Source organism: Lissotriton vulgaris, chromosome 6 (genome assembly GCF_964263255.1).
Source record: "Lissotriton vulgaris chromosome 6, aLisVul1.2, whole genome shotgun sequence".
Lineage (NCBI taxonomy): Eukaryota > Metazoa > Chordata > Amphibia > Caudata > Salamandridae > Lissotriton > Lissotriton vulgaris.
In genome coordinates this window covers 1799751767-1799775821 of record NC_141694.1, presented here as the reverse complement: position 1 = coordinate 1799775821, position 24055 = coordinate 1799751767, and the positions used below count along the sequence as shown (strand labels likewise).

General features: G+C 44.9%; 1 protein-coding gene across 1 annotated transcript; it reads left to right on the top strand.

Annotated features, from left to right (window-relative positions):
- Positions 1 to 4822: 4822 nt before the first annotated feature.
- LOC147709525 (cryptic protein-like) lies at positions 4823 to 23465 on the top strand. Its single transcript, XM_086925507.1, has 4 exons — positions 4823 to 4989; positions 7791 to 7905; positions 7998 to 8104; positions 22141 to 23465. The coding sequence occupies exons 1-4, from the start codon at positions 4893 to 4895 to the stop codon at positions 22257 to 22259; spliced, it is 438 nt and encodes a 145-aa protein (XP_086781633.1). The 5' UTR covers positions 4823 to 4892; the 3' UTR covers positions 22260 to 23465.
- Positions 23466 to 24055: the final 590 nt, after the last annotated feature.

The following is a 24055-nucleotide window of genomic DNA, read 5'->3' as shown; positions in this document are numbered from 1 at the left end:
GTCTTCGGTAAGAAAATCCAGTTCCCAAACGTCGTAAATAATTGTGTAATAAAGGCCTCACGAAGAAATGGGTTCCAAGTAAGGATTTATTCAAAAGCAGAACAGCTTGACAACCACAGATGAGACACGACCAACTGCTCTCAAGTCCTCTCCTCTTCTCCCCGTTCATCCCCCAAACATTCTATATGACCTAATAAATTCTACAGATTACATAATGGTAGAATACCACAAGGCCTAATCTAGGCCATTTTCCATTCTTCTGGGAAAATACCAGTTCCTATGACTAGTTTAGTAGCGGGGTCAGTGACGCGCCTACCTCGTCCCTAGCTAGATGAAAAATATATGGGGGTTTGGGATCGAGTGGAGACCCTGACTTGGTTAGAGAAAGTAGATCTACCATTTGCTTTCCATCCAGACTAGAGAATTGAGTTAGATTGTCTTGACAAGGGTATCTTTCCCATGTCTTCAGAGGGTTTGTGCTGTTAGCCTCAGCTGCAATTCGAAGTTAGTCATAGACCATTTTGACCTTTGTGTGAAAGAAAACCGCCAGGTTATCCACAAAAGCTCCGTCCGCGGCAAAGACAGAGTCTCTCGGGCGTCGGGACAGAGCTGCACCTTGTTTTGAACAGTTCTTTGGGAGAGTTTGAAGCTTCTAAAATTTTTAATGTAAAATAGGCCGTCTTGGCTGATATTATTGCTCCCTTGTATTTTTTTTAATGCTAAGCCATATTCGATCTTGTGCTCTGAACCATAGGAGGATCGCCAGGTGCGCTCCTTGAGTCTGCATTTAATTTTTATTGTTTTTAGCTCTGAAGAATACCAAGAGGAGGATATCAGTCTTTTTTTAGCAGTCTGGTTCACTTCGGGCGCTAGCGGATTAATTGCCTGTATAACCCAATTATTACAATCGGTGGCAGCCTGATTAGGATCTGCACTATAAGTCAGATTTGATTTCAAGGCCGTGGTTAGCTCTTGTTGGGATATTTTTTTCTAGGCATGTACCTTGCTCAAAGAGGGTCTGTTTCTACGGCATAGGTTGTTGTTAGGGATATTGATTATGAAATTGACAGCATAATGAATGATTGGACCTATGGTGACTTCAATGTGGGCACTGTTAGTGAAGATGCCATCCAGGATATGACCTGCCTGATAAGTGGGGTCCCGTACAATTTGTCATTCAAAAACTGGCTAGGGTGTAAACCTTGAGGTATCCGGGTTGTTCGTTGCCTCTAGATGAAAATGAAATCCCCTAACAGCGTAAAGGAGTCAGCGTTAAAGCAGGACTCCGTGCGAGTTTGTAATGTGGGGATTAAGGATTGCCTGGGACCTGGGGGTCTATAAACTAAAATTCCTTGGAAACATTTCATGTTTAGTTTTATACTTAGGAACATTGCCTCTGCGTCCAATAGTAGCTCTGGTGTCCTTCTCTCCTTGTAGCATGCTCGATATATCAAGGCAATCCCTCCCCCCTTTGACCCTGTTCTATCAATATTGGTGACAAAGTAGTCAGATGGACTAGATAATTCCAGTCCGGATTACTTGTGTCGTTTGCCCACGTTTCCAATAGGAAAATCAGATCAGGATTATTAAGTTGGATAAGGCACTCCAGGTCGGTTCTATGTTTCATTACTGACCTGGCATTAATCAAAACGCAGTTGATAGACTTGGAACGGTTGGCGGTCATCTTTATTTGAGCATTGGAATAGGAGTCCAACCCGTCCTACGTAAGATTGAATAGCCTGATGTTATTATGTTGCCTGTCTAACCTAGACATATTGGGGTTAGAGGGACTTAGCTTTGCCCTGCACCAGTTGCAGAGCACCTGTGGAATATTTGTAACAATAGTCTTTGCTATCCGTGCGGGAAACTCATCGTGGTTGGTGCGGGACACTCACCATGGTTGAGGCTCAGGAGCTCATCACAGGAGTAGATCTTCCTGGGGATTTGAACAGGGGTCCTGGTGCTGGACGCGCACCGGACGCAGACTGGCTTGCCTTTGGCGCACCGCCGGCGGGCCCGCTGAGCGGTCGCAGAAGCCGGTGATTTATTGCCGGTAGGGAAGTAACTGATACTTCAGCACAGGGTTTTAAGGTCTAATTTTTATTATGATAAATCTTGAATGTCAAGTACATCTTGAAATGGTATCCAGAGAAATACCCACCGAAAGAATGTCTGGGCTGGTTGACAAAGGTCTAGACTATATAGTATAGACAGCTATTTTGTTTCCACTAATTCCTTCGTGTTTATTCATACTGTCATCTCATAAGAAAGTAATTCCATACCTCAGAAATAAATATTCATAATCATTTTAAACAATACATAGACTAATTGCATAGGATAAATACCAAAAAAGAAGTCTAATACAGGAATAAACATTTTTTTAAACCCTCACAGGCCCTAAAAGACCTTTATGAAAATAAAGCCACTCTCTGCTAAGTTTCTCTTGAAATGTGCCCAGCAAACAGAAAAATATTTAGTGAAGAAAGGATTGTGTGCCACACCTATAGCGATATCTGCACAGCACCTCAAAAAAGGCTTCACTATTGGATGGGTAACTCGTCACCTGTATTGATTATAATTTGGACAGAACAATCCCCTAGTGAAATCTGATTCCTGATAACTCTATAGCTGGTCTTGAGAATACCTAATCATGCATTGTCAGTGTAAACAATCAATAAGAAAGTGAATCCCCCAGTTGTAAAACACAGTTAAGTTCACAATGTAAACGTCAGCGTTTTAAATTCTGACTCATTGGCTTTGCTAATGGTTAACTATTTTAATATAATTAGTTAAAAAGTGCTGTGTTCCTGCCTGGATACTTTTGTTTGGGTGGAAGGGAGGTGGGAAAAGGTGCCTTAAAAATGCAATGGGGGAAAAATAGACTAGTACTTTTTTTAATATATTTTTATTTTAGTTTGATTTTGTAGCAAATAATACATGGAGCTTAATGATGCACCAGAAATCACAGGAACATTGGAGTGAAAGTACAGTGGTTCAGATTCTACAGTAATACAGCACATTATCAACTTATATGCATGGGTGGTTCCTCCGTGAGAGCGGAGGAGTGTTGCCGCACTGCCAAAAATGCCCTCCAGAAAGCCCCAGAGATGAAAAATAAAATGGTAATCAAGTTAATTTATCATTTTATTTTTCATCTACCCATCCAGAACAGTGTCAGGACGGGGCGTTGCCACTGCTGCTTAATGGCAGCAGTGATCTGTGCACTTCCGTTTAAAGTGCACATGTCTTTTTGGCTGGCCAGCTTGCGACGGCCAGCCAGACATGCGCATTTTACACTTCTCTAACCTGGCTGTCTTAAACAGCTGGGTTAAAGCAGGCCTCCCGTGCCCTTGGGAGCGCTGACTGAGGAATCTCCCTCCAATCCAGACTCTGCTCTCATGCTGGTGAGAGCAGCTTCAGGATTGGTAAGGGAAAGTTGCTGGAGGCAGAGCAGAACAGACCCAGTGGGGATGTCTTGCAGCGAGCAAGGTAATTGGGTAGTTATTATTTACACTTTGCACTCACCTTGTGTGCATGGACGCAGGGATCACACATTTGCCCCCCCCCCCCCTCTCAGACTACTGGCCAGCTGTTAACGCGTATTTGCAGTGGGTGTTAGTTGAGAAACATGGCATGTAAAACTGTCCTTTACCATGTGTTATGTTGACGGTGTTGAATGGGATATAGCCTCACTTTCTCCTATGTCTGTACCATAGTGTTAACCAATGACCCCATAGCTTGTGGCACCCCTGGCCCTATCAATTACCTTTTCGGAGTGTTGATAACTTATTGGACACTGTACCAGTGCTTGTTAACTTCTGTTCCAGAGACAAGTAGGGTCCTCAAAGCCTACTCGGAGTCACGTGACTGCTTAGAAGTTGAAATAATAAATTGATAAAGTGTATATAAATAAAGAAGCCCAATGTACAATCAATACTTTTAAATCTTTTTGTAAATGTAATGGAATTGGAAATTGCAGGCTAAAAAGTTAGTATCAAACAGACTAAAGTATGAGTCGACTCAATTGAATTAAAGGCTCCAACCGTCCCATTAATATAAAGATTTATTTTATTTGTGAAAATAAAATCAGTTATTTGTGTATTTGAGGGCATATTTTTGTGCATTGTTATGGGGTTCAAATCTGCAGAAATGCTCAGAGGGGGTCCCCAGGCTTCCAAAAATTACTCAGTGGGGGTCCCCGGACTCCAGTGGTGTTTACGTGGGGGGACCACAGAAGTCAAAAGGTTAAGGACCACTGCCTGCTCAGGTCTCTATGCCACTGATTTATATTTATCAACATTTCCAGTATGTTGATTGCAAGTCGAGGACAGACCCAGTCTGTTTGTTGTGAAAACACATTAAATAAACTGAATGAATAGTTATTGCCCTTTGAGTCAGTAGGTTTATTAGAGCCTTAGCATATTCCTTAACAAACTGCAGAAGCATATGTTGTCCCTTGACAGGTGCCTTCTAGTACTCTTTCCAACGGCAAGAAAAATTCAAAATCTACAGTATCAAAATGAAAAGAAATGTTTGCAGCGTCCTACCTGCAATTCCTGGTCTAGAATCATGATTCACTGTCTTTTATTTGCAGTAGCTCCCCTTGCAGTACTAATAATCTGTTCTATCCTGCTTTCTCTTCTAGGTCTGTTTATATTGCAGTTAATATTGTGCCAATGCTGCTTCTAGTAGATGGTGAGTTGTGGTGTCTTAGGGTTGTTTGATGTATTTATCTTTCATCGAGGTTGAACCTAGTCTTTTATGTGATCAGTGTGCATTCATGACCTCTTCTTCCTATTTATGTCCATTCTGCAGGGCTTTTATGGGTGGCCCCAGGTGCCCAACCGGGCCTGGACCTCCGTGTGCGCTTCCGAAAGCCACGGGAAACTTCTATGGCCCTAAGGAACGTCAGCGGCCAAGAAAATGCCCACAAAGGTGGAAAGGCGCAAGATTTTGCCAAAGCCATCCCCTTCCCCGGGCTCACTGAGAGTAAGGCATACACTCTGACCCATCTCCTCATATGCTGAAAACCTGTGATTTCTGCCATCTTGTAAAAATAACGCTTTACATACCATCACCGTTAGATTTGGGGGACTCTAGTTGGCAGAGGTTGGTACCTTTGACCAAATAGGTACCCTTGCGTCTAGTCAGGATAAGGGGCTACACTCCTAAAATAACCCCTGCTCACCCCCTTGGTATATTGGCAAAAGCAGGCAGGCTTATCACAGAGGCAGTGTAAAGCATTTGTGAACACATACAGTAATACAGTGACAACACTGCAGATGGACACCACCATACCGGTTGTATTATAACAATACTTTTTTTATATAGACTTCACAGAAGACCAAACGACAATCCACAATACTGTACTCAAGATATGTTTAAAATTAGGTTGTTCACTTAAAATCTGTCTCTAGAAACAGTTAACTCCAACGTGAGTTATCACGACGTTGTGGCAGGAGAAATCTTAAAGTATGGTTCTGACCGTGAGGTGCATGGCGTCTGGCTCGTAGTCAAACAGACACCCAAAGAACAGTACCTTGGAAAAGCAATGAAAAAGACTGCTCACGGCATCAGGGAGGTGCGGCTTCGTTGGCGCTGTGCAGCATCTGTTCCTTACAACCGCAGGGGAGGTGTAGACTCTGTTGCTTACTGCAGTACAAGGGAGGTGAGACGACGGTTCCTTAATGGATCGGGGAGGTGCTGTCACGATGGTGCCGAAACCACGGTTTCTTACGATGTGCTGGCAACAGATTCTTGGTCCCCCACGTCGAGAGTCAGCTCCGCGTTGTCAGTGTCTGCTTCGGAGTCGATGCGGCCCAGCAGTTGGTGTCGGGACCACGGTACTAGTCAGAGCAGCGCTCACTGCTTCGGGCAGGTTACAGCGTCGCTCACTGGCGTCTATTTGGCACGGCAGCCGGTGGCGGGTCTACGGTGCAATTCGGAGCAGAACTCACAGCTTTGGTTCAGAAGATGGTATCGCTCGCCAGCGTCTGTGTTGCAATTTCCTAATGCAGCAGCTAAAACGCAGGTCTTGATGCAGTCAAGCAGAAGGGGTGAAGTCTTGTATCCCTGAGACTTCAGGCAGGAGGCAAGATCAAGCCCTTGTAGATCTTCTTCAAGATGATGAAAGCACACTGCAGGCCAACCCCACCAACATGCAGCACAGGGGTAATCTCCTCCTTCAGTTTCCCGGTTCTTCTCTTCAGCAAAAGTTTGTCTTGATTCCCAGAAGTGATCTAAAGTTCTGGGGTCTGGGCCCTAATATCTATACTACTTTTCTTTGTTCTCTGAAGGCAGAGAGTGTCTATATCTAGTCCAAACCAGTTCAGGTCAGTCCTGGAGCACTTTGTTGACAAGACTCCTTCGTTCCTTTGACAGTGTGGGCCAGGGACATCCACGCACCACAGGAGGTAGAGCCAGCATTGTGGAAGGCAGGCACAGTCCTATTCAGGTCCCAGGCACTCCCCACCAGTCACTCTACATGCAGATGGGTCTATTTAGCCCTGTGCTCACTCACCCTGTCTCCTGGAATCCCCAAGCCCCTGTCACTAACTCCAGACAAGGAATACACAACCTAGCAGAGGCAGGCTTGGACAGTTAGGCAAGAAAATACCTGCTTTCTAAAAGTGGTATTTTCAAGCACAGAATGTTAAAACCACCTTCACTAAAATATGTATTTTATCCTTCTGATTTCAGGCATATTAACCTCTAATTTCTACCTAGTTCCCAGAGTCATTTAGGTTTATAAGATGTTATAATCAAACTGCCCATTCTGGCCTATGGGAAAAGATAGCCTTGCAGTAGTGAAAAACGAAAATGGCTGTAATTCACGATCTGGAGATGCCACACACATCAGGGCATGTCCTACCTTTTACCTACAATGTACCCTGCCCTTGGGCCTACCAGGGGTGACTAATATGCAGAAAAAGGAAGGTTTAGGGACTGGCAAGTGGGTGCACTTGCCCAGTCAAAATCTCAGTACCAGACTGCACACATTCTCTGCGATGGCAGACCTGAGACGCACTTTAAAAGCTACTCCGGTAGGTTGGCACAATCAGTGCTGCAAGCCCACCAGCAGCATTTGATTTACAAACCCATGGCACACGCAGTGCGCTGTACTACGGTAGGGCTAGTAAACCAGAAAAGCCAATCATGGAGTCACTAATCCATACATCAATTTACCATAGGGAGCACTTGCACTGTGGCACTAAATAGCTGTGGCACAGTGCCCAAAAGCATCCAAAACCAGCAAAAACATAAACGGCAACAGCAAAAAATGGAAGGAGACCCCCGCCAATCGTGCCAGGTCTAACACTCACCCACGTCATAATCCATTGCTTTTTATTCCGTAACATAGCCTGTGAATAGTTTAACTCTTTGGGTTTCAAAATGTGGATCAGCCGGAGGGCACCAACCCACTGCACTCTGTGCGCAGTGTAACCTGTGCGTGGCCAATTATTTTGTTTTCTTATTTCTGAAATGACAAGCCAGGTGTGGATCACAGGGAAGTTTGGAACAAGCATTGTTGAAGATGTGATGGAAGGGCTGCAAGCAGTGTTTGTATTTCCAATACAGGAGCAATGGCTAATGCAAGAGCAATTTATTTGAAAAACATGAAAGCGGTGGTCAAAGTTGATAATCCAGTATAGTTCTGAACACAGAAAACAATTTAAGGTGCCAAAGCTTATACCCATACGTTCAGTTTGCGTGCTGCGCTTGTGTTTATTTCATCTGTTGAGACGGAGTCACATTTTTATGATGCCCTTGTCTACATGTTTCCTCCATAGGTCAGTCACTGGACAGACAATGCTGCAAAAATGGGGGCACCTGCATTTTAGGAAGTTTCTGCGCATGCACCAAACACTTCACAGGGAGGTTCTGTGAGTTTGATATTCGCACCAGGTGACTTATGCTGCCTCTGTTGCACTTTGGATGTGCTTGAGTGATGCTTCTGCTGGAAGTAGTCTTTATTCCTGTTTCTTTCCCTCATGCAGCGACTGTGGCTCAGTTCGTAATGGAGACTGGTTGGAAAGGGGCTGCTCTTTCTGCAGATGCGTTTACGGAGTCATGCACTGCTTCTTGAAATTCCAAGATGGCTGCGGTATGGACAATATTTCTTTTAAAGCTGATATTAAATTGGAAGTGGGGAAACCGTAGTATGGTCTGTTCCAATCCCACTTCATGTCAACCTTCCATTGAGAGGAAACCATAGTAACAATTTCCACTCTGTTCTCTAAAGGGATGTTTGAATTGGGACCAGAGAATGGAGGGGTGGTTGGTGGTGACAAAGTAGATGCCTTACAGCTGAGCCACAAATCCTATTTGTTATTTACTAAAACGTTTTATGTATCCCGGATGAAGCTGTGTGAGCAAAGACTAGATTCAAAAGGAATCAAAGTAGAACAGTAGTGAATTAAGCCAGTTGGGTAATACTAAAGTAGCAAAATGATGACATTTTTACTTAACTAAACTGTGCATATGTGAGTTAAATCTTTAAAGGAGGATAGAAAATTTGGTTTGAGTCTGATATGTGAAGTCACCTTTATTTGATCCTGCCCTCCGATGGGAGTCTGCAAAACCTCCATATATATATATATATAGATATATATATATATATATATATATATATATATATATCTATATATATATATATATCTCAACTATATAGAAATAATCCAAACAGCTAAAAGTGCAATAAAAGTAATAAAATGTCATCAATTTAATTAAATATATCAAACATGTTGATCTGTGATGAAACAGGGACATCAAAAAAACGGAGCTACTTTTGTAAAATTGTTCCTATTCCTTGAACCCCTATTTCTCATGTAGTGCAGCTAGCTTACTTCCTGACTTTTTTTTGTTTGAAACTTTTATTGATATTTTCTGCATGACAAGACTTGACACCTTACAACATAAAGGCAGGTTTCTACAATAGGAAACCAATCGCAACTTATCAGTTCAGTCGGTCGTGTCAACAAGAATCTTACATTGCACATTATTGGCAATAACTGCCCTTCCCAGCGACATTATCAAAATATGATTCATAGTACAGTCCACACCCATCTCGGCTCAAGAGCCCCCACACCCCCTCGGTTTGCTATCCCAGTGAATACTTTTGGTCTAGCATCTCAGCCCCCATCTTCTTATTCAGTAGCAACTCCGAGTTATTAGGCTGCAACCTCCTCTTAATCGCAAGAGGTTACAGCAGCCCTATCAGCCGCCCCACTCTGTCAGCAGATACGTCCTATATAACGCCCAGAAAGTTTTAGGACTACGCGGTGGGAGAAGCTCACTATAGTTCTCAGTTTGCGTGCTACAATACACCATGTCCCTGTTCCAATACGTAATAGCAGGAATCGGTCCTTTTGACCAGCATCTTGCCACTGCGCCTAGCCATTAACACTCATATCCACCAACCTACAAACTGCCTTTGGGAGTGGCTTAGAGTACCCGAACAAAGCAAGAATGGGATCAGGTGTAAGTTGTATGTCTGTCGCTCAGCTCTCTGAACAACAAGTCCCAAAAGTTAGTGATCCCAGGACACATCCAAGCTAAGTGTAAAAAGTCTGCTCGGCTCTCAGCGCAACGATCATACGTAGCCGTGTCACGCAATCCATATCTACATAGCCTCCACTGCGTGTAGTACACCCTATTCAAGAGTTTGAAATGGATAAGCCTTTGCCTCCCATTCAGCGAAATCCGCTTTGAGCTTTCGCAGCGATACCTCTAAGTTGCATCTTCTATTTCTCTATTTAAATCAGTTTGCCAAGTTAGTCTCTCCTTGGTATCAAAGTTTTTTCGATACCCCATTGTTAACTTGTACATTTTGTACGCTATTTTGGTTGGAGTGCCTGCCATTATGACGTACTCGATTTGTGTAACTTCCGGTAGTTCTTCTAAATCACTGCCGAAGATTCATGCCATGGCATGTCTCATTGGAAATGAAATCTGTGGAGTAGTGTTGTGTTAAGGTCTGGCCCCTCAAACTCTTCCCATGTCTGAACTTTCCCCGTAAGGAACATATCCCCAATTGTCGTCACCTTCATAGAGCTAAACGCTCTGGTGGCTCCTCTGTCTCTGCACAGAGGTAGCCATTGGCAGCACTCCAATAGAGCAAGCGGGGAGTACAGTATCAGTCAGTTTGTAGCTTTAGCAGGTGGTGCCAAGCAGGTCTAGTAGTGTTTGAGGTCTAGGATCCTAGTCCTACGGTCAGGCGGTGTAAACAACATAGCAGGTAACAAGTGTGGAGAGGCTGCCACCTTTTCTATTTGGATGTGTGGCGTACCTGGTAGGCCCTGTATCTATTGATAGGCATGAGCGCTTTGTGCCACTCTAAAGTAGAAGTCCAGGTCTGGGGACCCAATCCCCCTAGACTGTAAGGGAGTGCAAGAACATCCCTTCTGACCCTAGCCTGTTTCCCCACCCAAGCTAGTTTTATCAGGAGCGAAGTAAATGTGCGAAAAAAACACCCCAGGAGGACCATAGGAATATTGGAGAATAGGAACAGAAAACTTGGGAGTATTGACCATTTTCATGATCGAAATGCGACAGACTAGTGATTTCTCTTTGCCAACTCACTTATGGCCACCTCATAGTTCTAATGGAACACCACTTCCGAATTTGTGTGAATCTTTATCCCTAGTTATCGTACTGGCTCCGTTGTCCACTGCAGCGGGTAGTCCGGCGTAAAGGGCACAGTAGCAGGAGTTAGGGGAAAAATGAATGACATTGTCCAGGTAACTCTTAGGCTCGAGATTGTACCAAACTTCACAACTTCCTGTAGTGTAGGAGACCGGTTACTTTCAGGGTCTCTAAAATAGAGCAGCGAATCATCGGCATACGTGGAAACTATCAGCTGGTAGTCTGGGAATCGTATACCTCTGCGATTATCTTATTCTCGTAAGGCACAAGCTAATGGTTTTGCCACCAGTGTGTGTAAAATTGGGGCTAAAGGCCACCCTTGTTGCATGCCCCTGGCAATGTGGATTGGGTCAGTAACTAAATTACAGCTTTTATTCTGGCTGTTGGTGAGTTATACAAGACCCCCCATAATTTGCAGGATTAGGCTTCCCATCCCCATCCTCGTCAGAACGTGTCTCATCAACAGTCAGCCAAATCAATGTCCAGAAAGACCGCCACTGCCTGTACGTCCTGTCAGTGTGCTGTATCGCACCCAATAACCGTCCTCAAGTTATATTTTATTTATTTATAAAATGTCTATAGCGCACAACTACCTTCCGGTGTCTCGGTGCTAGAGCTTACAGATTGCAAAGGGGTTCCTATTGGGAGTTTACTGATTAAAAAGCCAGGTTTTAAGATGCTTTCGGAATGTTAGCAGTGATGGGCTAAGTTTGATGTAGGGAGGGAGCAGGTTCCACAGTTTAGAAGCAGCAACCACAAAGCGTTTGTCTCCCCATGTGGCTTTTTTTGTGTGGGATTTGAAACTGTTGGGCTGCAGATGAACGTAATGTTCGACTAGGGGTGTAAACACAAATGGCCTTTTTAAAAAAATTCTGGCCCAATGTTGTTCAATGCCTTATATGTGATACACAAGGCCTTAAACTTCGTACGGCTTCTAACCGGCAACCAATGTAGTTGACGAATGAGGGGAAAAATAGATGAATACTTCGGTGTGCCGGTTAGAATCCTTGCGGCAGCATTTTGAACAAGCTGTAATTTGTTCAAAACTTGCTCCTGCACGTTCAACAGTAGGCCATTGCAATAGTCCACCTTAGACAATACCAAAGTGGACATTAGGGTCTTGCTTGCATTTGGGGGAAGAAATGGAAGCAATTTCTTTACCATTCTTAGGGTAAAAAAGGAGTCTGAGACCACTGCATTGCCATGGCTGACAAAAGCTAGCTTGTTGTCAAATAGAACCCCCAGATTCCTAACTTTGGATACTGGTGATGGAGGGGTTCCTAACTCCGAAGGTCACCAAACTGGGGACCAAGACCGGGTCAGCTCACCAAATACTATGACCTCAGTCTTGTCAGAATTTAACTTTAGACAATTCCGATCCATCCAGGAACTGATGGCTCTCATACCCTCCTGGAAGTTGTCGGCCACTGCTCCTCCATTTTTGTGGATCGCCAGGACCTGCTGGGTGTCATCAGCGTATGAGGTTAGTCCAATACCAAATGACTATCACCCTCGCCAAGTCCGACACGTAGATGTTAAAAAGTGTCGGACTTAGCGAGGAGCCTTGGGGGACTCCACAATCAGGAGAGTAATAACTCCCCATCTTCACAGACTGCTCTCTATCAGCCAGGAAGGATGCCAGGAGTGCTTTGGCTTTTCCCTGAATGCCAATTCAGCGACACGGTCGATCAAGATGGTATGATCGATCGTGTCATAGTGTTATAGGTCAATTTATTACCATGAACAAATTCTGCTTGCTCTGGGGTAACTATAAACGGGACCATCGGTGTCAGTCGAGTTTCCAGGATTTTGGCACAAAGCTTGGTGTCTACATTTAGTAGCGACAGGGGTCAATATGAAGAACAGTCAAATGGAGATTTGTACGGGGTCAGTATCGCCACATTAATTGACCCCCTCATTGAAGGTGGCATAATGCCATCAACTGCCATCTCCTCAAACAACGTAGCTAAGTGTGGGACCAACCAAACCATAAATTCCTTGTAAAAAGTGACCTTTAGACCATCCACTCCAAGGGCACCACATGATTTCATTCCTGCTAATGCTGAGACTATTTCCCTAAGTACTAAGTACTCCCGATATTCATTGGTGAGCCAAGGCAACTTAACATGAGTCAAGGCAACTTAACGTGAGTCAAATAATCGAATGTCAGACTCCAAGCACTCCTTCCACGTGCGATATGTCGAATAATACTGTCGAAACAGCACGACTATCTGTCTCTTCTGTTATTATCTCTCCCTGCGCGTCCCTAAGCTCAGATACCACTGTAGCTTCACTGCGCTTTTTCAAGAGGGAGGCCCTCACGTACGTGCGTGCTGACTCATATTTACCCAAGTGTTTAAGCTCTGCATTCGCTGTTTCATAGTATTCTAACAGTGTTTTGAACTTCGTTTTATCAGCTTCATTTGCGCTGTCTAACAAGTGTTCTAATGTTTTAAGGGAGCCCTCCAGATCAGTTAGTTTCTTTCGGAGTGCACAAAGTTCCCTGGAGTACCTTGACATTGCTATACCTCAAATATAAACTTGAAATGCCTCCCAGACAGTCGCAGAAGTGTCCACCGAGCCAATATTGCAAGTAAAGAAAGTTTCTATAGACTCAGTGAAAAACAGTAAATATGGGGGGGAAGCGACAGGTGAAAGGAGGAATACGTTTCTCTGGGGTATCTACAACTTAAAGTATGGGAGAGTGGTCCGAGTAGGTACAAGGGAGTACTATACAGTCAAGTACTCGTGCATATACATTCCCAGATGCTAGCCAGTAATCAATCCTAGTGTGCAAGTCGTGGAACGCAGAGTAGTGTGTATACCTGCCCTGGTTGATGTTCTGCTCCCGCCAAACATCATTGAGCTCCAGTTGCGTCATTGCATCAGCAATAGTACAAGCTGCTGCAGAAATAAGTTGTTCCGGACCTCCCGACCTGTCTAGAGGTGGGTTCAGGACAGTTAAAATCACCCCACAAGTTGAGTTCCGCCGGTATAGCCCCACATTTTTTTTTGTGAGAGGCTATCATAATTCAGGTTATCATAATTCAGGTTATCATAATTCGGGCCATAGACATTACCAGAATCAGGTCCAATCTCTTCCCTATCTTCGTGATATAACATATCTGCCCTCCTGATCAGTGTAGAGTGGCTCAAGTTTAAGATGAGAGGATTCACACAAGTGATCACCCCTCTCGCATGTGTGGTGAAGCCCGCCCCTGGTGTAGTCCCCAGTAGACTTCTGCTACGGAACATTTTACTACTCAAGGGCAGATGCGACTCCTGCAACAGTGCCATGTCTATCTTATGTCTCAGTACGTATGTCATGACCTTCCTTAATTTTCTATAATCATAGAGGCCTCGGACATTCCAAGTCAAGACCCTCAGTTCAGTCCAGATCACGCGCACCATCAACCAACTTCATAGTAACTGCATCAATACGCACACTAGACTGCAATGTGTGACTAAAATTAAGGCTACTCCTGGCCATCCAAACCTTGCAACACTGAAAACTCTGCAATGTGGCAGTCTGTTCCCTTCGTCCCTGCACCCATGCCAAGCTTCCCCCAACTGTGCATTGGTGAAATCACCCCGCAAAACCGCAAGGTATTATAAGTTACATCTAACAGCGCTGTTACTACAGTAACTGAGGTTATACCCAAGTTGCGGTGCACACACGTGGGCAGATGTTGCCTGCCCCTGCTTTAACTAAACTTGGGTAGGGGAACTGCCCATTACCGTCCGCCATCAAGTCAATCTGTTGCATTAAGGATCAATTCGACTATCCGGATCATGCCTCCTGGCTCCTTGTAAGGTACTCCACCCACCCAAGTACAGATTTTAAAACCTAGCAGTGCTCATAATACATTAAATATTTTCTAAACCCTCTAGGAAGCTGTATCACAGCCCCTGCCTTTAGTCCCACAGCATGCCATGCCATACCCTGCTCATTATCCAGCCCCCCCACAGTAGTCTCCCTCTTATCCGGCATGCAGGAGAAGTCGCGTGTTAGTCCTGGTCAACTAGATTGATTCCAACCGCACCCTCCAGACTGTTCTGCTCCGTGCTTCCCTGTTGACCACTCCTTCAGAGCTTTCTGCAGCGCTTTGGGGTCTGTAAAGATCCTGGATTGTCCCTGCCTGTTCACTTGCAACCTCGCCCGGGTATAACATGGCATAGTCAATAGTTTGATCCCACAGCTGCCATTTTAGTGGAGCAAATTACTAGCTTGCCTCCTGCACTCTGATCGTGAAGTCCGGGTAAAGCGAGATAGCGGGCCCTGCAAACTGCTGACTGATTCTCCCACGCTAGCCTCAGGGCTGAATCTGTTCCTGTAGTTGAGGAGCTTAGCAATGATTGGTCGAGGTGGAAACCCTGGAGCAGGCCTTGGGGCCAGCGAGCAGTGTGCGCTCTCCACCACAAACATAAAAAAAAAATTGTCAGAACCCAGCAACGTGTGCAGCAATTTCTCCACAAATTGTTCCAGTGTCCCTACCTGTGTGGATTCAGGTAGGCCTGTAATTCGTATGTTACATTTTCGGGAACAGGCTTCGAGGTCTTCGGCTTTATCCTGCAGGGTTTGTAGAGGTCTGCTCATCTGTTTCTGTGTAGTGTCCATTTCAGTCTGCGCCTCCTCCACTTCAGTTACCCTGCGTTCTGCCATATCTGTCCTCTCTACCTGCTTGTTCATACGTCTTGTCATTCTATCCATCCTGTATGACAGTCCAATTTAGAGTCAATAGCAGACTGCCTTGTAAGCTTTCCTGCATGGCTGCAAGCATGACACAGATATCTACCTCCGCCTGCTCCGGGGTCTCGTCCTTCGTGCCGTGGCCCCCCTCTGAGGCATCCTCTCTGGTTCAAGCCTTCCGCTGTTAAAAGGTGAGCTTTGGTTGAGGTTTATCTTTACCCATTATGAGAGTGAGGGCCCCTACCGCAACACCCCTTGCCACTGTGTGAATGTTGGCAGGCTAGGTTCCCCCCACTTACTTCTGAGGGGCAGCCACTCCCAAGTATGTTACTGTCACAAACAAACCGCAGTCCTTGCATCTCACTTCTCTCAAATACAGGGTGTCTTGCTGTCCAAACAGATCATGGCCTAATTGAGTGTTACGCACTGGTCATCTACCACTGTTCTCTCACCCCTGCTATGCTCTGCCACTTTTCAGGCTGATGTGCTCACTAAGCAGCCAGACTTATTCTGTCCCTGGGCCCCTTTACTCTCGTCTTGTCTCAGGCTAGGTGCTTGTTTAATCCTCCTCAGTTCACTGAGCATCCCTCTGCTCACTGGGGAGCCATTACCCGGAGGGAGGGGATTACTGCTGATGTTTATACTCTCCGGGCCCACTCCAACGTCTTGCAGACTCCTAGGAAGCTCTAGGCTCTCGTGCCCCCCATCCCCCATTAACAGGCAGTACGTGGTGTAGTGATCAGGGACTGTATGCAGTGCGCTTGTGGTCGGTGCAGCTTCAGTGAGGGCTGTGAACTCATCGTCCCTGTTCCTCTGTTCCTCCAGGTGCCAGTTGCTGAAGCTGGTGTGCCCCAGGTGTACCTGGACTCAAAGGGGGTAACGCAGCACCCGCTGCACCGCCGGGGCTCCAATCCAAGCAGTCTCCAGAAGTCACGGCGGCCTGGCTACGCCGCCGCGTAATCCACCTGCTTCTCTTTCAGCCGGGCTGGAGTGCCCGAGGCACCGCCTGTAACACCTGTGGCCGGCTCAATCCAAGTTAAGGCGTCAGGCGCAACCGCCTCCCGAGCGCTCCCCAGCTCCGTATCTTGCACTCTTGCAGGGACCAGCAGTGCTTTCAGCTGTGTTCTCCTGGTAGTCTGCGCCCCAGAAGCCCCGAATCAGTGCCTCCTATGCGAGCACTTCACACAACGTCCCTGTAGGTCTTACGACGCAGCTCTCATCGCTGAAGCTCGCGTCGCTTATCTTCTGTTCCCGGCCACCTCCGCAGTGCAGATGCGGCCTACGTGGAGATAGACCTTCCGATGCACGGGGCAGTGTAGTTGCAGAACCAGCAGTTATCCTAATGCAGGATTCTTTGATGAAATAATAGATGGCCCGACTGAGCTCTCAGATTAGGTGGCCATTTTCGGCACAGGCAAGCTCCACCGCCCCCCCCCCGCTCCACCCCCCCTCGGGTTACTTCCTGACTTCAATTGCAAGGCAAACTGCACACGTGGAAGATCTTGGACCCCCCTCTGAACATAAAGTGCATATGCAGTCTTGATACTGAAATCTTTCCTGTATGGCATTGTAAGGGGCATTTTCCGCCTTCAGCACCCACCCCAATCTCGAATTAATACAAAATCCACAAATACGTTGAATAATCTAAACAGATATGTTTGGGGTTGTCTAAACAATGCATATCCAGATGTTTTTCACTCGTACAGTGGTTTGTCTGTTGCATAGATAAAGTTTGTAACTGTTTTCCTAAATTATTTTTTTCATGGGTTATATTTTTATAAGAAAAAGGTCCCCCAATTTCTTATTGAGTAATTCTCATAAGTACACAATGCTCTGATGTGCCACCATGAATGCTTTGTAGGGGTAATATTATACTGCAGTAACAGTTAATGTAAGACTACGGCCTAGAACCGAAGCAATTCCTGAAGTACCCTACTGTGACCCAAATGTTCTCAACTAGGGCACTCACACACACCCCTCTACTCAACTCAAGAACAGGGCATTAGTTCTCATGTCCTTGGGCAATGACCACCACCCAAGTACTTGGTTCCGCAGGGCAGTTAATGGAATAGTGCAGAAGGAGTTGGCAAAGGCTAAAGATTGTTTGGAAGCTTACTTGGGTCAAGAAATTATAGATGGGGAATGGACTAGGATATAGATTTGAACTCAAAGTATCAAGGAACACTAGATTAAAGCTTACACAGTTAAATATATTACACCAAAGGCATCTTTCCCCTTGGAAAATAGCAGACATTTTTGGGGGGTATCCAAGACGTGCCTGAGATGTAGTTCCCAGTTAGTAACTTGCTTTCACGTGGTTTGGTGCACTGCATGGGTGCAAATAGTTTCTCGTTTAGGTGAACATACTGGTTAGACAGTGGCCTTCATCCAAGAAGCAGGCAATAGATTGATAGACCGGGCATTCTCCTTGGCTTGAAAATTGATAGCTTGGCACTAGGTGAAAGTGGGCCCTACCTGGTGGATGGAGGTGGAACAATGCACACAAGCAGAAAAGGGAGCATTGATGTGAGAGAAGGCATGTTATGTTAGAATTTTTTAAGCGCAGCGGTTACCCAGAGATGTCCTGGCACTAGATGCCTAGCCTTTTGGCAGAGCTGCAGATGCAAAGTTACTTATCAAAAAGCAGGTCTTCAAACCCCTTTTCCTCATGGGTGAGATATGGGATATGACCTTGCCCTCACTCTCCTTGAATTGATTATACACAAGTGATCTATTTTTTGCTGAATCAGCAGAGGCAACACTGCTGAATTTGTTTAAATAATTATACGTATAACCTGGCTCATATATTCTACTGTCACATACTGATTGTGTACAAGAAATGCTGAGAAGTTCCACATACCTTTAGGTTACATGACATATGGTTACGACTAATAAAAATTTAGGAAGTTTTTACTGAGCATTTCTCAAGCAGTGAAGAGGCACTAAGGCCATTTAATAGTTGCACCCAAAGTTTCCAAATAGGCACTGATGCGATCTGGTTTGATCGAATAGCTTGTTTGCCAGAGATCTGTGCATTGTAATCAAGGAGTCAGAAACGTTACTTTCAAATGACTTAAAAAAGGCAAATGCTATCCTATGGAACAGGGTATGTGGGATATTTGCTTCATACACTAAGTTGCTGTAAAAGATGTATTTTTCCTAGAATATGGTATGGTCTTTGGAGACCCACTACATGATCAAACAACTTTTAAGTCAATGGTTTGTGTGAGAAATGGTGGATACATTCTGATAAAATTGCAATCATAAATATGCATATTTGTGTTTTTGTTCAAACGAGAATTCCCTCAGTTGTCTAGTTAAACTTGGTCTACTTATTGTGTTTTGAAAAAAACTTTCTAAACCACGTGGGGCGACTGGGGTGTGGTCGAATATGAATACATAATTTGCTTCCATCAAGGTGACCACTGATATGTTACCCAGTTTGCGAGCAAACATCAAATCCTAACATAATCTAATGTTCCAAGTATATCGTGAATTTTTTATGAAATAAACTTCATGCCAAAATCCAGCCCTGTTTAAGGCCTTTGCATAAGCAGCTGCTCTTGCTTTACGCTTTATCTGCACCAATTAATATTTGGCACCAGGTATCGGTAAACACCTATTAGCCTCCCCGGAAGGGTATTTGTGATCCAGAGAGCTGTCCACTAGTGCCGCAACGAGTTTCGTTCAACCGTATCAAAGACTCTACAGAGTCTGAAACTTTTGAGTCATTGGTTCGGGAATCTTCAAGCTCTGCAAAATGTAGCTAATTTCATCACTTAGGAATTTCAGTGGTAGCCAGAATTTGTTTTAGCGTCGGTGGGCTTTGTCACTGTTTTAATAAGCCTTCGTTGCATGTATGCACTGCACGTGGTTTGGCACCACATGCACAGGAAATACATCAGGACTGGCTGAAAGGCTAGACATTGTCCATAGAGATGTTGCAATGAGAAAAGGACAGTGCAGGGTGTATGTTTGCAATTTTGTTCATGCACTCTGCATGAATAGAGTAGAGTTTGCCACCCACCTTTGAAGGCAGAGGTTTTCCGGTGGGTTGCACACACGTTAGTCTCCTGGTGTGACTCCTGAATTCAGGACGTGACCCGGTGGAAGTTACCTCCCACAGACCGCTGTCCATGAAGGCCAGAGACTATCAAATCCTTAGCAAGGTGCTGGGGGCTCGGTTACTCGAGCACATGCCTGCATTCATCCACCAAGGTCAGAACAGGTTTATACTTGGCTGGCCCACAACACTAAACCTACGTAGATTGCAGAGAGTGCTGTAGGAGGCCCTGACACTTTTGCCATACTGTGTGCCCAGTCCTGGATGTTGAAAAAGCAATTGCCACCCTGGGTTGGCACTACATGTTTGGGCCCTGTGGGGAGTGGGCATTTGGGGCACACTCCCGTGGCTGATTAATCTCATTATGCTGAGCCATCAGTAAGAGTCAGGATAGTGCATAAGATTGCACAGCTATTCACCAGCAGGGGCACGCATCAAGCTTTTTTCTCTATACGCCAATGACGTTCTCGTGTATATCAGATGTGTGCACCAGTATAGAAGTTGCGCACATCCTAGACTTCAAAGCCTGGGCGCTGGGGATTAACTGAGACCTATATATTTCCACTGCATCCTGACCGTCATGTGCAAGTTATTACAGTTGGTGTTCATGTCCTTCAAATGGAACTGCTCACCTTCAGCTATTTGGGCTTTAATATTTTTCATTTGTTGCAGGAATTAATAATGCCAATCTCAAAAAGGTGATTTCCTTCTTGTGGCCTCTGATTGCTTTTGGTATACCCTTTCCCTAGAGTGCAGAGCTGGGAGGCAATCTCAAATGGTGGTGTTACCATGGCTCGTATATTGCATTGCAACCCTACTGCTTCACAGCCCCTGTTGTACCTTTTGTGTATTGAATGTGATGCTTGGGGGGCCTTATCTGGAAGAAAGGGAGACCGAGTGGGCCCCATCGAAACTGCAGCTGCCATCTGAGGAGAGTGTTGGGGCCACTGGTGTTTAAGCACTGTTTAGCAGCCCAACTCCAATGGCCCACCCGGTAACTGGCTGGGCTCATCCTAGTAGAAGGGGAGTGGAGATGGAGACTGAAGCGTGGACTCTGATACAGGAATTGTTCGCTCCCAGCTCCACACTTCCAGCATCCTCTAATAGCCTCCTTCAGGTGGGGCATCACTGCCCTTGCAGAGCGCTGCAGCTATTGCCTTGGGTTCCTGTGTTGCCCTAGAGATTCCTGTTTGTGTCCGATTGGGGAAGGAAAGGGGCCTATTGTGTTCAGCATATATTATTACCAGTGTACTGTGGCCATGTATTCATAAAGCGGTAGAGAGGCTACTCCCCCCTCTAGCTCCCCACACACCGCAGGATGATTCTGGGTGCTTTTAGACTGCGCCTTCATTAACTATTCTCTAGAAGGGCCTTTGGCTCAGTTTTTGTTTATGTATTCATGGTTCAAATCACAATTCACTGGGCTGCGCTGGCCTTGAACATCTATGCTACACAATACGGTGATTGCATTGTTTAACGGTAATGCTGAAACCAAATTAGGGAGGTACTGTACCTATCCGAAGACGAGAGAAGAGGCAAGATAGTGGACAAGACCAAGGGAGGGGATCATATGGACTGTTCTTGCCTTCACACATCCCTGGGGATGTCATGCTTCATTACTGCCCTTTGTACTGCTTGTCAGGCCAGCACTTCAATGCTCTACGGGCCCCCAAAGTGTTATTTTAGCAGAGAAAGTGCAAGTTTGGGGGCATCCTAGGTGTGTGTTCAAGTGACACATTTAAAACGGTCTAGGAGATATCAAAACAATTTTTAATGTGAGGACCCTCCTCACAGGGTTTAACCATAAACAAGGCTGGTGCTACTACTGAGGAATGATTTCCTAAAGTAGCTTCAAGATTAAGGATGTAGTGTAATCAGATAAATATGTTTCGTTCCATATGGTCTGAAAATAATCAATGGTGCTTCTTCAGGACCAAAAAAGGAGATCATACCCCACACAGATGTCGTGATGTGTTGTGCAGGTATCCCCATGACAAGAAAGATACCTGGTTAAAGTTTAAAAATGATCGTCCAAACCTAAGAGGCAGAAATGAGAACAAAGAAAAAATATTTAATTCTGCATACTTTGGTATCTGGTATAAGGTGAATCCTCACATTAAAGATAATTTTTGGTATCTTGTACATATTTTTAACACACTTTATCACCCCCCCACATCTAGGATGCCCCCGAACTTGCACTTTTAACCATACGGCTTAAAAACAAAAGATCTCTTCTAATGTGACCCTCTGGGGGACCCGTAGGGAATTAAAGCGCCATCCCTATGAGGGGCAAATAGCCCAATGATGAAGCATTACATCCAGAGGTATGTGTGAGGGCAACAAAAAACATTCCTTAGGATTCCCTCCCCAAGTGTCATCCACCATCTTGCCTCTTTCGCTTGTCTTCTGAAAGGGACAGTACATGCCTAATTTGGTTTTACCATAACTATTGGAACCCAGATACTGCAGCTTCATTGCCTCCCATCCCCCCGCCCCCTCTTTGTATTTTTGGTACTGTATTACTCAACATTTACAATGTATATGTAAAGTATCAAAACCCACTGGGAATGGTATTAAAAAAATTGAAAATGCTAATTTAACTCTATTGACATATTAATGGTGCTGTTCATGCTTCCTACTAGCCATTCGCACCTCTACTGGGTGTGAGGTAGGCCATATTAAACTCTTAACCCTCATCTGAATAACAAACGCAAAAGTGATAACATCTTTCCTTCTTTTTCAGATCTGATAAAGTATGAAGATGAAATTTTGGGATTGAAATCTGGGAGCAATACGTTGACCCAACAAGCATTGATCTTGACACACTTTGTGTTCTATCGATTTGTGTGGATGTTTCATTAACCCATGGCCCAGCATGGGTGCTGCCAATCTTCCTAGTGTACATATGTTGGTGTGGGTTGGGAGGGGGTTAAGGGAGCGATTTTGTGTATGTTGTAAAGTTGTCTGCAGAAGTCTGAAAGATCTGTCATCACAAATCATTTTTCTTCCAGTGGAAGAATAGATGAACTCTAAATGTGTAACGTGGTTATTTATTTTATATATTTTTAAATCTAACAAATACTTACATGTCCATTTTCCCCTCTTGTAATTGTCTAGAGTGCATCAGTGTTGGCTTTACCAGAGGGTGAGTGACAAACCTTTGTGAGTGCTGTGTTAAAATGTCGATAGAATTTTTTACTGTTTGTTTCTGGGAAGTTTTTTCTGATGTTTCTAACTTTTTATACATTTCACTCTACTCACCCCATTGCCACCTTTTTAAATGCTGCTCATGGCAGGCTCTCCTCCCTATGATTTCTTTTTAAATAAGGGCTTTTAATTTTAATCAAATGACCTTGATTTCAGAACACAAACATGCATGTGTAAATTAAGTACACCGAGGATAGCCATAACACTGCAAGTGTCTGGGGATTAGGGCCCCCCCAACATTTCATCCTCCACTTTAAATGTATTGGTCCTACCCCTTTCCTACATGTAGATCTCTTGGTACAGTGCATGCTTTGCAATGCAGCCTTGAAGTAGCTGAGTGGTTCTGTTCATACATGCTTGTATGGCAAATGATTGTATTTTGTGGTGGCAGTGTATGATGGGAAAAGACAGTGATTGAGAGGTGCACCAATGTTTTACTTTCAAGGAGTTTTGTGCTTCTTCCTGCTGGTGCATTCAAGGGTCCATTCCTTGAAAATTCGCATCAACTTGGGGCATCAACTTGGGGCGGTGCAATTTACCTTGAAGCCAGAGTAGGCGTACTGATGCTGACACCCTCTCCTTGTTAAGGGACGGAAGGTAATTCCAGGTTTGGCCTGATTCTGGGTGCCCAGCGTATATTCCTCTTGGCCTCCTAAATGGTACTGAAGTTAGACTGTTGACCTATCTCCCTGGTACTCTTGCTCACACTTGATACATGGGCCTCTGCGGTTATTCTGTCACAGGAGTGTTATTTAAGCACAAAAGCGCCATTTGTTGCTTTCTGGAGAACTTCTTCATTGCAGGTTTAAAGGTGGAGGTGGGGAGTTAAATGTCTTTTGCTACATTAAAGATTAGTCTCTACTTTTATCGTCATGTTATTTATTACTAGATCATTTGTACAATGACTAACTGTGTTATTGCGACATACATACTTAAGTACATTTTACAACATTTAGTTTTATTCTGTTAACCCCTTCTGTGCTGGTGACTGAACACTCCATCACCAGCCATGGACGGGCTGTGCTAATGGCGGAGTGGTTCCGTCACGCCTGCGAGGCAGCGATTTCGCGCCTGTGCTGAGCGTTCTATTGGGCGGGCCATGACTGAACCACTCCGTCACAAGCACAGCGTGCCTGAGGCTCGTGACTGAGTGGTTCCGTCACGAGCATGGCAGCGCCGTGCGGCCCCCCATAGCACTGCAGCGGAATCACCGCTGCAGCCAAGGGGTTAAATTAGGATTGTATTAGATTTGATATTTTGACTCTGATTGGCTACTCAGTTTAAACCGGGAGTCTCCAACTTTTTCGAGAATGAGACCTATTTCTGCTCAGTGAAAATTGTGAGTTGCTAAACGCCAAGCAATTAGTGCATTGTTCCCAGAGAACATCACACGCTGCTTCATTGACTTTAAGGCTAATTTCCTGGGTACTTTGTAATCAAAAAAGGCTAAT

Coding starts and splice junctions, on each gene's coding strand:
- LOC147709525 (XM_086925507.1), top strand. CDS start 4,893: ATGGCCCTAAGGAACGTCAGCGGCCAAGAAAATGCCCACAAAGGTGGA. Junction 4,990..7,790: donor CTTCCCCGGGCTCACTGAGA/GTAAGGCATACA, acceptor TTTCCTCCATAG/GTCAGTCACTGGACAGACAA. Junction 8,105..22,140: donor GAAATTCCAAGATGGCTGCG/GTATGGACAATA, acceptor CTTCTTTTTCAG/ATCTGATAAAGTATGAAGAT.